Below are 13,201 nucleotides of genomic sequence, written 5' to 3'. Positions count from 1 at the left end.
ATAGGGCATTTTAAACGTTTGCTTTGTGTTAGATTCCAGCTCCTCCACTTATTAAAGGTTTGCTATACAGGGGTGGAGCAGTTTCAAAGAAATGGATGAAGTTTAATCCCTGACAGCAGGCACATCAGTTTTTACTAGAGATTTCTACATTGAAATGATGTTAGTTAAACTGGTCCAAGATGACCAACAGTAGGGTTCATATTTGGAGACACACTGCAGTTTCTCTTTACTCAGTTTTTCTCACACATTAGAATTAAATCTCTGAAAACGTAAACAAAAAACCTGTGGGGTATCATTATGATTATAATTTGTGGGACTGCATGGCCTCCGTGGACATTTTCTCTCATTTTTCTCAACATTTCTATTTACACTCAGCCTGCTCTGGCATATATCAGGACAATAGGTCACTAAACAAGTTCAGCCGTCATAACAAATTATCCATAGCCAAACACAGTGTGAGAGCAAGTCGGCCATGACTAACTGTTTCAACAGCGCAGTAAAGCAAAGTTTTGCACAAACAAATAGCGCATCTTTATTAACAAATACCTGCAGGGGTCTGCTCTGATGGGACAAAGTTAAGATGCAAACATTTTATTGTTTTTATGGCAGTGAACTGAAAGGACATCATACGATTGAGAAGATGAGATGGAGGAGGATGTCAGGCAGGAAGTGAAAATGTTAGAGAAAAAAAGAGTTGGAGGAAGCGGGAGACTTTGAGACCACACAATGTCTGCTTTCTGTCTGTCCACTCAGTGCAGCCCATCTTAAACTGAAGAAGGACTCTATTGTGCGGACATCTAGCGAAGGGTTTCTGTCTGGAGCTGCGATGGGAGAGTTAGTGGCACAACCATGCTGTGGAGCACCACAGGAAGACAACTTATCAAGGTCACTCTTCTGACCTCGGTTTCCTGCTCACCAGAATCACCAATTGTGCAACAGAGCAGCTCACAGGCTTGTCATTCTGATTACTGCTTTCCCACCCAGACACTCCGCTTTCACTCACATCCTTAACTTTGCTTTTTTCAATCATCTCTTCTGGAATTTTATTCCTCATCAAGCATTTGCTCCTTCCCTTCCCGCTCCTCCTCATAGTGCAGGATTTATGCCTCCTCTCTCTACCTTCTCTTATCTCTCCACACCTTGAGTTCATCCGACTATACGAGCCAGGCAATCCCACTTTCTCCTACACTGCTGAAGTCTGTGATGCTTCCTGTGTCTGTGATATTTGAGCAAGACAGAGGTTACATGACTTCCCCCATGCTTTGAATGTCACATGACCTACATTCAACCAAGAATTATGGAAAAAAAATATTACAGCCATTAAATGCCCAAAGGCAGTTTTTAAGAAGATCACATGCTGGCTAGTCTGAGTTAAAAAAAAAAAAAAAAAAGGCCCCATTATCCAAAGACATTGGGGGTATGTGTGTGTTCTTATGAGCATTTTGAAAAATCTTCACCTCCTGGTTTCTGGGTTCACGCTAGATTCTGGTTTATTGACTACACCCTTCTGTTTCTATTGCATCAAGGTAAACAATTTGGCAATGTTTGAGAGTGTGAGAGTGTTAATATTTGTGTTTGGCAGTGAAAGTGTGTGTTTGACTTTGTCAGGTTGTTGGAGGCAATGCCTTGCCTGTGTGTCTATAAACACACATTGGGCCATGTGGTTGTGAATGGACTCTGAATGCCCAAATACACTTTCACAACAAGTCATGTAAAGAGTTTGTCACCATATGTGGCTTTGGCATCTTCCACAGGCTTTGTTTGGAAAGCATTCTGTGGTGTTCATTGTAGCCTGTATCAAACGTTTCCAGTTTTAGCTCTGCAAAGCGAAAGAGAGCTGCGTGATGATGAAGTTTAATCTTCATATATGTGTATAAACAAAAAGTAATATGAGTCTCTGTGCTATTGTCACAAACAATTGCCTTTTCCTTGTGACTTTATCTTTTTTTGGACAAAGAGGGGGGAAACTGCTGCTTTATGGGAGTGCTGAAACACAAGGCTCTGCAAGAAATCGAAAAACCATTAATTGTCTCCAGAGAAGCTAATGTTTTTTCCGTTCTCTTTACTGTGGTGTTTTTCCATGTTTTTCCAGGGCAGAGTGTGAAGACGTCACGTTGGCAGCAGGCTGCAGGTTCCGCTCTGTGAACACGATGGCTGCAGGCTCTGCAGAGGCCTCGCAGCCGTGGCACTGGCTGAGCCAAATATAAGAGAACTGGGATGTGACACAACACAGGCTCAAGCAGGTCCCGACTCAAATGCAGATACAGCGAATTCACAGTAATAATAGATGGGAAAGAATAGAACTACATTCCAGAGGTGGTTGTTTATTCAAGCTTAACAAATCTGCAAGACAGCAGAGAATGACTCTTTGTAATATTACAGAAATTGAGAAGTAGCTTTAATGCAGAAGAAAGTGTACGGCAAACCTAATGGAATCATGCATATGGTGAATTAAATATATATGGATTGCAAACAGTGGATCTGCTGTGAAGAAATCAATGCAGAAACCATGCTGATTTTGCAGAAAGCCAACACGATGTGATTACTGTATCAGCAAAAGTTTAATGTCGATAAAACCTTTTGTTCTCATGTCTCATTCTGTTTTGTGCTTGTCATTACATTACATTACATTACATGTCATTTAGCTGACGCTTTTATCCAAAGCGACTTACAATTGCTACATATATCAGAGGTAACACGCCTCTGGAGCAACTAGGGGTTAAGTGCCCTGCTCAGGGACACACTGGTTGATGTATCACAGTGGGATTCAAACCCCGGTCTCACGCACCAACGGCGTGTGTCATATCCACTGCGCCATCACGGCCCCTAATTAAACAACCAATTAATGACATAAGCACACAACAGCTCCAATAGGGCAGTTTTATTTATACTATGGGATTGTGGGTTTGCTTGTAAAGCAGTGTGTTGTAACTGAACAGAGGAAGTAGGGTCTGACCTAAGAGGCCATGTTTGGCCATGAGAACCAAAGCAAAGTCCTCTGGGATATTTCGCCCTGTGTCATCTCGTCTGTTATGATTCCCATGAACCTTGGAGTCTGGTTTGTAGTAAGCAGAAGAAGAAAGCAGCTGCGTGGTTTCTTAACAAAGCTTTTGGGATGATTGGCTGATTCCCCTTGTTCAAATCTTATGTGGTCATTTAAACGTCATAATCATTAAGAATAATGAAATAACTATTGACAATTTCAAACTCAAGTACTTTACTGCCGGGAATTCTACTACAGGGGTCAGTTGTTGGTAGGCTGCATTTTATTAATATGTATAAAAGTCAGAATACAAACCGCAGTAAATGTATGACTCCGGAAATTGTTTTTTAATTCTGGCCAGGTTATAGCGGGGGAGTTTAACCCAGCCATTTCATAGCCAAAAAAGAGAAGGAAAGAAAACAAAAAAGAACATTAATCACATTCATTCTTTGTCTGACTGCAGGCGAAACACCCCCCTCACTTCACTTCCTGTCCCACTCTCTGCTAGCTGATAGGTCAATAAGAGTAGTCTTCGTGTGTATGTCTCAGCAGTCGTTAGAGGAGTCCTTCAGTAACATGAGGTGATACGTTGATTCTCTCTCTCTCTCTCTCTCTCTCTTTCTCTCTCTGTGATGAAGCATTTTTCCAGCCTCGCAGCAGACCGGCTTTTGATCGTCGTCTGGTTGTGGGACAGATATGGAAGCCAAACACTGCTGGGCATTTGTCCAACACAAGTATTTTAAACTCTGCACAGACATTTTGTTTGATAAAGAGTCTCCTTAACATCATTACACAATTGAACCCTCCTGTTCCCTAAAGGACACAACTGAATATCATATTTTGCTTTCACTGTAACTGAGTTACTAGCAGCTTGGCAAAATGCTAGCACCATGAGGAACACAAAGGAGGCCCCAATGGGCCATTTACAGTAAGCGACAATCCCACAATTGCAATGTGAATGCAAACTCATGCAGTCGTAAATGCTGACTGATTCCCATTATTTACACAATAATAGCTAGGTTTTTAACAGGTGAATTTGCATTTTAAATATTAGGCATTTAGGTGGACCACAGCTATGACATCACACACAGCTCCTGTCCACATATCTGATAAATGAGGACTGATATTTAAAATGGTGGTCAGAGAAATAAGGACAAGAAGCAGAGGTCAGCACTGAGGCAGGCATCAGGCCATAAGAAAAGTGAGATTATAGGCCAAAATCCAACTGGAATTGATCTGTCATTAGCATGATAGCTTAAACACACCCTTCCCCAACGCTTAGTGCAGGCTCTGTTTTGTATCTGCATATTTTCCACTGCTTTTATCATTGATTGGGGAATCATTTTCCTACCATTAACGATGCTTTACATCTACTACTCTCCGTACACGACAGGCGCTCCTGCTCACAGACCACGATCTGGAGACTATGTGCAGTAGAGATGAGTAATGGCTTTGATCCATTGCTTCCTCTCACTTCTCCTCTCATCCCCCTTCCCTGAATGATTCTCAGTCAGCTGGGGAAGGTGATGTATTGATGCACTTAAACAGCTGCAGACCACTGGGAACCAGCGTGTGCTAAAAAAGGAGAAATCAGCAGTAGAGCCAGAAAAATCTCTGAAGAAGTGAACACCGATTATTTGTTCCAAGTTCTCGTAGCACGATTTTCCATTTTTTCATCATGGGTTGTCACACACTTTTACAAAGTTCCACTGCAGTGTGAATGTTATTAGCTGTGTCCTGATAAGAGTTCACTAAATCCCCAGCTGAGCTCAACAGTGTGACGCAGTGGCATACCACCAGGAGACCTAGATAAACAGGCTAAGACGAACGGCACCCACTAAGACCATCTCTCTTCTGTAACCTCCCATGCCCTCGATATCAGACATGATTGGTGAGGCTGGCTGAAGCAGGGAGCATGGGAAAATTCTTTATCTTTATAATGTCTGGTGCTATTTTTCATCTGAATTGATGCACAAAGTGAATATGTAAAGGCAAAGGTGAAGTGATCATTAGCTTATCTTATATCTAATATGTCACTCTTTGCATTAGTGTTTTTTTTTTTTTGTTACTCTCCTCAGTGGGCCCAGAACTAATAGTACCATTAACCAATGTGTGTGGATGAGTTGGTACCACCTGTGAGGCTTGACCACAATAAGAGCAGAAACCAAGTTAAATGAAGCAGGAGGCTGTTAGTGAGACGTTATGCTTCATAAAGCAAAGGGGAGAGTAAACTTCTGCTCCAGCTGCTTCGCCTTTTCTTTACCTCTTTCTGTGTGGACACATGGGGAATTACCTCATCAGGCACACAGCGCTCTGTGTTGATACAGCCTCTGTTTCTGGCCTGTAAATAGCTACGTTGCCCTGTTTAAAGCCTCTCCAAAAGACTCAACTTTTTGTTGAGTAAGAACAGAACTTTTTTTGAGAACATTGAGTCCCTTGGTATCTAACAAGCATGCTTCAAAATGTGTTCAAAAATTAACTTTACAAACTCAAATGCCCTTATTAGGCCTGGAATGACCCGTCTACACATTTGAGATATCATCATGTGTTCATCTTTTTTATTATACACCAATGACACTGAACCGAGCATCTAAAAACTCCATCATGCCTACCCAGAGTATTATATTACTAATGAAAACAAATGAACCTCCATTTATTTGCTTTAGACAGTAAAAACCTCCTTTAATTCACCAGCGAGAGGTCAGCGTCTAACTGTAATGAGCTGTAATGAAATTCAGATGACTATGGCGGATGTCTTCTGGGAATTCAAAATTATATCAACAAACCACATATTCTGTGTCACATGCAATGAAATTAAAAATTAAAAATTAAAAAAATATAAAAAAAAAAGAGTATGAAGAGTTTAAATTATGAGAACATCTTTATTTCTATTAGCTTATTCACAGCATATAAGAGGTGAAAACACAGGCATATCAAAATAAATTGACTGAGGATTGTCCGGTCTGTACATGGCTTTACATGAATGTCAAACGTATCCAATGATATCTTTGCAGATTATGGGCTGTCGGGTGCGCGATTTCAGGAGGGCTGCAAAGTGGTAGAAATCTGTCTGCGTCTCATTAATGCCTGAGTGAGACTGGTGGAAAAAGGGGACTTTGGGCTGCGATGCCACGACTGGACAAGACAGACGTTTTGGAGCGTTTGCAGTTCTGTTAACATGAGCAGAGTCTGTCGATCTCATCCGTACTCTGTCCTCTACACTCTTAGAAAACCCGACCAGTTTGCTCCTCATGTTGACAAAGAAACCTCTTCCCAGTCTCCTTCCTGAATTTGGCTTCAGCTGAGTGGGCTCAGGACAATCTGGCAAGTCCATCCAGTTCTGTATGAGGTCTGCAAAGCTGTTGTCGCCCAGAACCAGAGGCTGGCGGTTGCGTCCTCTGGTCAATAAAGAGTTTGTCCAGTCCTCTGGGTCGCTGACCTCAAACGATGTCCACCTCTCCAGACAGGCGTCAGATGTGGATTTGGGCCGAATGCGTCCACTCGGCGCTCTGTTTGTGCGGAGACAGGCTGAAGATGACACCCTCACATTCCTGGTCCTCCTGAGGACCACCCCTTCGTCCTGCCAGGATGCCTCAGAGTAGCCTGAGTCAAACTCCAGACTGCTGGGAGAGCCCAGGCCCAGTCTGAGGCTCAGGCCCAGCCTGCTGCTTGAGTCGTCCTCGTCTTCCTCCAGAGGACTGGACAAGCAGCAGGCGGAGTCGTACGTACTGGCCGTGCTGGCATCAGACATCCGCAGGCGGGTGCGCTGCTCTCGCTGCAATGCTCGCTGCTGACAGGCACGTGCCACTGCAGAGTGGCGCACTAAAGCCGGGAGTTGGGTGCTGAGGGGGCGTCTGGCTGAAGGGCAGGTTTTCTGTAGTTGTTTCAGGTCTTGCAGTGACCTCATCATGTACTGCATCTGCTCCCGTAAGCATTCGCCGGACTCACGCAGGCAGAGCTGAGGAGAAAATAGAGAGAGGGTCAGACAAATGTTGTCAATAAATCACACACAATGGCATATCAGTACATAGAGCCAGCAGAATGGAAACTGAACATTTCTTGGTCTTTCTGATGAACTACCGCAGAATGGCTCTAACAATCAGAGTTGTGTGACTGCATAAGAGTTCGTGGGCATGCTCAGGCTTGCTTGCAGGAAGTTTCTACCTATGAACTAAGAACACCTTTTTCTCTTATTTGAATCTTGACGGCCAGCCGACCTGCTGTTCAAAGAACACAACTCTTCAATAGACAGATTTAAACACAAAGCAAATTCATCTGTCCGTTAATTTGCTCGACCACACCAACAACATGAGTGAACGCCCTATTTTCATTGACTCACGCCGTGATTCAACTGAAAACCCAGACAGATGTTATTACATGGAGAGCTGTACCAATGTCTAACCTCAACTATTTCTCTACACACTGAGACAACTCCAGGAGCAAAGTAAAAACATCTGCAGTACATCAAGGAGTAACTGGCGTCTTGTGGATATCTAGATTAAGCTACAGGGGTCCTGCCCCTTTAAGGGTGCAGCATACCCGCCTATGAAATTCACCAGTGACACTCAGAGGAATATAATACTTCTGTTTCCTCTCTGACTCACTGTGCTGATTGGTCAGAATCAGCCAGTGAGCAGCGGCCGCTCACTCTCAAACTCAAACAGGGCATAAGATCATGAGAGTGTGTGTGTGTGTGTGTGTGTGTTCATATATGTGTATAGGTACTGCTTTCACATATGCGTTTGTTTGCTTCAATTAAATCAGATTCGACAAGAGTGCTGCAACTTTTGTGTGGCGCTGCTGTAAAAAAAATAAGAGACTGAGCTGACAGAGAGGTGAGATATGTACACTCAAACATTCCGAGGAGAACCACAAGATACAGGTTCATATGTGGCCATGGAGGTCACATCCAACCCAAGCCAACATAACTAAATGTCATATCACCTTTGAACCTGTAATGACTTCCCCACACTGAGTCTACACACTCCGTTTAAGTATGTGACCCTTCTGCACCCATCATAACTCTGTCAGATGTTGCAAAGAACTTGAGAAAGTACCTCAAGCTTATAGTCATGGAACAAACAACACAGGGCATGCGATACATATAGGATAAAAAAAAAAAAAAAAATATTTGATCATATAGGCTAATGAAAATAAACTAGGCCTACTCATTAAACGCAGTGAATGTCCGTCAAAAATGTCCATATGCTGCAGAATCAATGGTTTACTCCAACAACGCTGTTTTTGTGTACAAACTCATGACTTCACACTATAGAGGCATCAGAGCATCACTGAGCGTTCAGCCGTCCGCTGCACTGACACATTCTCCATATGTTGGAAGACTACCGCACTGATCTTCTATACTCAAATATAGTTCAGTTGCAATGTCGCTCGAGATGAGCAAATAATTGCAACCGCAGAAATAAAATAAGAAACTCCGTTTTTAGATTATAAAATAGATTCTAAAGAGAAAAGGAACTCACCATCTCTTCTCCTCTCATCTGTAAAAACTCAGATCCTGCAAGGAGAATTATGAACCAGTTTAAAAACAGGACCGCGCAGGCATGATCACTCTTTAAGAAATCACAACAGCGTATAAAAAGTAGGCAACACAAACACACACACTCACTTCTAATGTAGAATGTCCAGAGGAAATCCTATCTACCGTTAAAAGAAGAAAACGTCCCGGTTCGTTCAGAAGGTGCTGCGGGCTACAGCGTCACCAGAGGGGATCCGGTCCTGACTCCTCGAACAGAGGCAGATGTGCTCAGTGAAATGTTCGCTCGCCTCCTTTTTTACAGCCTCGCGCGCTGCAGCCAGTTACAGCGACTTGTGTCTGAATGAGCCAATCAGAGCGCAGGAAGCTCACACAACTCACTTACAAACCCACCTCTGGCTGCAGCTAAACACAACTGCATGCATGCGAGAGATGCAAAGAAATAACCCTAATAAATGATATCTTAGACCACCAGAGGATAAAAAAATAATAATACTGTTTTCCCTTTTTACTCTTATCACTTGAGTGTATCAAGTTTAGAACTAAACTAAACTTGATACACTCAAGTGCTACTGGAGATTAGCTCAGTAGCCTATAAATGAAGGAGACCATCAGAAATCTTTGACTTCAAATTCATTTCACTTGAATTGGGTGAAATAACCCGGTTACAAATCATTGAATTACTTTCTGTGGTCCCTTCATGTGAGTTTGTTTGTGTCTTAAAGCTTAACACAACTTAATTTAGTGCATTATGATCTATCTTGTTAATGTACCAAATACTTCCTTGATCAAGCATTTCTACAAAATGACAGGTAATCTTGTAGACAATTTGCAGTACAATTTTCCAACCGTTTACTATCATAGAACACTTAGAACCCCATATTCACATTTGGGAAGCTGTAATTTTGGATTTCTGGCATTTCTTATTCAGCAATTCATTATTTTTTGTCAATTGACTAATCCATTAATTGACTAATTGTTTTAGCTCATTTATGAATCATTTGTGTGTGTGTAATTAAACTTTGTGAAAATGCAGGCAAGATATGTTTTAAATTCAAATCAATTATTTTTCTTTTGTATGATTGTTTTAAGATCAAATTGAAACATAAAAAATCTTAAACCATTGCACACTTTTTTGGCTGCTTGTAATTTTAGTAGATTAACAGAAGCTTGTCCAAATGGTGGTTCATTGTGAATCACTGATTCAGACCATAAACAAAATACGTTCAATGTAAATGTGATAATCTGCACCCTAATTGGGCACTGAGCCTGTAACCCTGACAGTCGTTTGGCGCTCGACCTTCTATTCACACTATTCAGTCAATGGATGTTTATGCAAATCTGAGAGGAATGCATCTGGTCATTACTGTTGGGGGTTGATCCAGATCTGATGGCCTGCTGTTCAAGTGCAGATTTGTCTCCACAGCCAATTCCAACATTAGCATACAAGTACTGTACTTGCGGCATGTCCAAACCTGCTTAACCAACTTGACCCTAACACATACGTATCACACTCTGTTCTCATTTTACTCTTTCAGGGAGATTTTAAGCACTTTAACACAGTCGTTTAGTTTTTCCCTATGGAATTCTCTGTCTAATCCTTCCACATATTTTACTTACAGCTTCAATATACAGTACTAGCTAACATTACAGTTTGGCAATAGTCAATTGACAAAGTGCAAGTTCCTAAAATCTCCAGGCTTTCACTTATACCAACATTAAGTTTCTAAAAAAAAAAGATTTCAACATAAAGGATGGTGCCTCCGCCTCCACTCTAAAAGCCCATTCACTCCGCATTGCGCATTAAGTAATTACATAGGGCTGCTAATGGAGTTGTGACTATTTCAATTTTCTACACAGGTCCCCCTCTATTCTGAGCATCCCTGCTTTCATGAATGCCTAATGGATATAATTATTATATGAGTTGGTACTTGAACACAATTCAAGTCAGTGATGAATAGTTTACTCTTCTTTTTCATAATATTTCATTTTATAATCATCCTGATGTTTTGTCATAAGTTTTCTCTTGACATTAGATTCATAAAAATTGCAGTGATGGTCATTGAGGCTGAGCCCTCAGATAATAAGTATTTGGTTCTGTAGTGTTCAGCCTTAAGGCCAATTCATGCTTCTGCGTTTAATCGACGCCATGGGTACGTACGTATGGGTACGTGGAGATATGCCGAACCCTACGCTGTAGCCTTACAGCTCCAGGTACAACACCATCAGGATGTTTTAAAGCAGCAGATTTTTATGTTTGTGGGTCACTGTCATTCACTGAGTCTTTCATTTCTGGCTTTGGGTTAGAATCATTAACAGATAATATTGACTAATTCATTTAAGGGGAAAGTTCATCCCAAAATCAAAAAATCTATATTTTTCTTCATACCTGTAGTGTTATTTATTAATCTAGATTGTTTTGGTGGGAGTTGCCCAGTTTTGGAAATATCGGCCTTCTCTCGAATATAATGGATCTAGATGGGACTCGGCTTGTGGTGCTTAAAGCGCCAAAAAACAACAACAAAAACCTCAACAGCAATGGCTGTTTCCAAAAATTATGACCCAGTTACTTAACATAATCCACACACCTGATTGTATGCAGTTTCATGTAGGAACTATTTTCTTTCTAACTACAGCCACCAACCGTGTCAGAAGAGAGTGTACTCGTAAATGAGAGGCTCATGCTAGCTTGTGGAGATTAGTTTATAGCTAACCAATACTGCTAGCTAACATTACAGCTCAGCCGAGGAGGACACCATTAATGTTTACATCTCACAAGCACGAGCACCACAAGCCGAGTGCCATCTAGTTCCATTATCTTCAATAGAAGGCGGACATCTTTACGGATGATATCTCCAACACTGGGCAACTCACAGCAAAACAATCTAGATTGATAAAAGCACTACAGGTAGGAGGAAAACTATGTTTTGGGGTGAACGGTCTCTTTAAGGCAACATTTCAACATGAGAAATGGCTTGTAAACAAATAATGTACATTTACTTTGACATGTTTTTATCAAATTGAACTCAACAGAACCTTTTATTTTACTGTGTGCAACAACTGAAATGCTATACTGATTTCAAACGAGGTGTTTTGGGTTCCTGAGAGGCTGAAGAGAGTGGGACTGGTTGAGTCTTTCAGATGCAGAACTGCAGCGCCCTCTACAGAAAGCACTGCTTTAGGGTTAAGAAAACTGGATTCAATTAAATCAAGTGCAGTTTTCCCTCTTTTTTTTCTGTGGTAGTGTTTCTATTTCTGGCTTGATCTGCTGCTGTTTTTCATTGGTTCTTTTTAAAATATATACTGTACTTATCATATTGCCTTAATATCCTTGACTATTGATTGTTGCTGTTCATTTTCATAAGTGTATTCCTGCGACCTGTATGTTAAGGCCTGCCTGCAAGCCAGGTTGAAGAAAAAATGTGTTCTGGTAATATTGGGCGTATCAGTAACACTGTTCAATGACTCACAGACTGACTCACTGGGAGACAGATGCCCGTTGAAGCATACCAGTGGCGAGTTAGATTGAATTGGCTGAAAAAGCACTGGTGGTAAAACCTTCCAAAAAATGTGCAGTTTCTGAGCAACCTTACCTAAACCTCATCTATATGCATGCAGTAGTGTTCAACAAAAACAATATTACGCACCTACACTCATCAGTCTCCTCCCTACTTTATTCAAAGGTCTCAAAATGAGTATTACTCTTCTGGAGAAGATTGACAGGATGAGTCTAAGGCTCAGTGCACTGGGAGCCAATCATTTTTAATTTGTCAAATGAGGCTTTAAAAATACTTATTAAATGGACAGACAATAAATATTGATTGGTCCTCGTCATTTCTTCTCTTCAGATGGTCTTTTTCTGTCTTTATATCATAGCCTGTATATAGACAGTGTAAAAAAAACAAAAATATCCTTTTTACAAAAGTAAAAGAAAACTATTTATTTTGAGCCAGACAGTGTGCTTCTCCACTGTCTTTTATACTCAATGAAAGCAAAAATCTTTTATTCAACAAACTCCAGTTCAGAAAATTTAGTTGGCGACTAGATCTCTAACGGTGTAGTGTTATGTCCTGATCATGTTGTTTATGTTAATTACCAATTAGGTAGTCATACTTAATAGGCAATACTTTGTTAGAAAAAAAAAAAAACAAGCATACCTGAAGGCAAAACTGAGCTGAATGAGACTGACCAAGTAAGTCTGGACACGATGGCTGCACTTTAACAGTACACTAGATGGTGCCGTCAGCCAGTTTAAAGAAATGTCTTCAGTAGGAAGTTGTAGTTTGGTTGACCTGCACGGGTCCGCATAAAACTGAATCATTATACCAAATATGTGTGTAAACATTTTTAGAAAATGCCATGGATATTAAAAACGGTGGCCTATCCACAGTGGCCAATGTTAGCTTACTTTAGATATAAACTGCTTTTCAACTAACATTATTGGGTTATTGACTTTCTGACTGTTCTACAATGGTGCTACTACTCCACTACATTTTAGTATTTACCACTATCCCTTATTTGTCACTTGTGGCCACAATGGATACTGTTCAGAAAAAGATTGCTTCTGTGGAAAATAATAATTTAAAACCCCAAGTATGTCCATTCATGCTTGAAATCTAATCCTCTTGTGTAACAGTACAAATGTGTGTGAAGTCCACCAAATCTTTTTTGATAACAATGTTGTAATAAAACATAAAAGTAACAAAACAGAGAGGAAGAAC

At 41.0% G+C, this 13,201-nt stretch overlaps 1 protein-coding gene across 4 annotated transcripts; it reads right to left on the bottom strand.

Moving 5' to 3' along the window:
* Positions 1–5,845: 5,845 nt before the first annotated feature.
* On the bottom strand, positions 5,846–8,755 carry LOC114554445 (PAK4-inhibitor inka2). 4 transcript variants are annotated; one of them, XM_028576293.1, is made up of 3 exons: positions 8,613–8,755; positions 8,467–8,501; positions 5,846–6,941 (listed from the first exon to the last, which is right to left on the bottom strand). In XM_028576293.1, the coding sequence occupies exons 2-3, from the start codon at positions 8,482–8,484 to the stop codon at positions 5,970–5,972; spliced, it is 990 nt and encodes a 329-aa protein (XP_028432094.1). In that variant the 5' UTR covers positions 8,485–8,501; positions 8,613–8,755; the 3' UTR covers positions 5,846–5,969. The 4 variants fall into 4 exon arrangements, with proteins under 4 accessions (XP_028432094.1, XP_028432095.1, XP_028432097.1 ...); XM_028576294.1 differs by having other exon boundaries at positions 8,649–8,755; XM_028576296.1 differs by lacking the exon at positions 8,467–8,501 and having other exon boundaries at positions 8,649–8,750.
* Between the last annotated feature and the right edge of the window lie 4,446 nt (positions 8,756–13,201).

Source organism: Perca flavescens, chromosome 4 (assembly GCF_004354835.1).
Source record: "Perca flavescens isolate YP-PL-M2 chromosome 4, PFLA_1.0, whole genome shotgun sequence".
Taxonomy (NCBI): domain Eukaryota; kingdom Metazoa; phylum Chordata; class Actinopteri; order Perciformes; family Percidae; genus Perca; species Perca flavescens.
The sequence above is the reverse complement of the archived record's forward strand: the minus strand, read 5'-3'. Positions and strand labels throughout refer to the sequence as shown.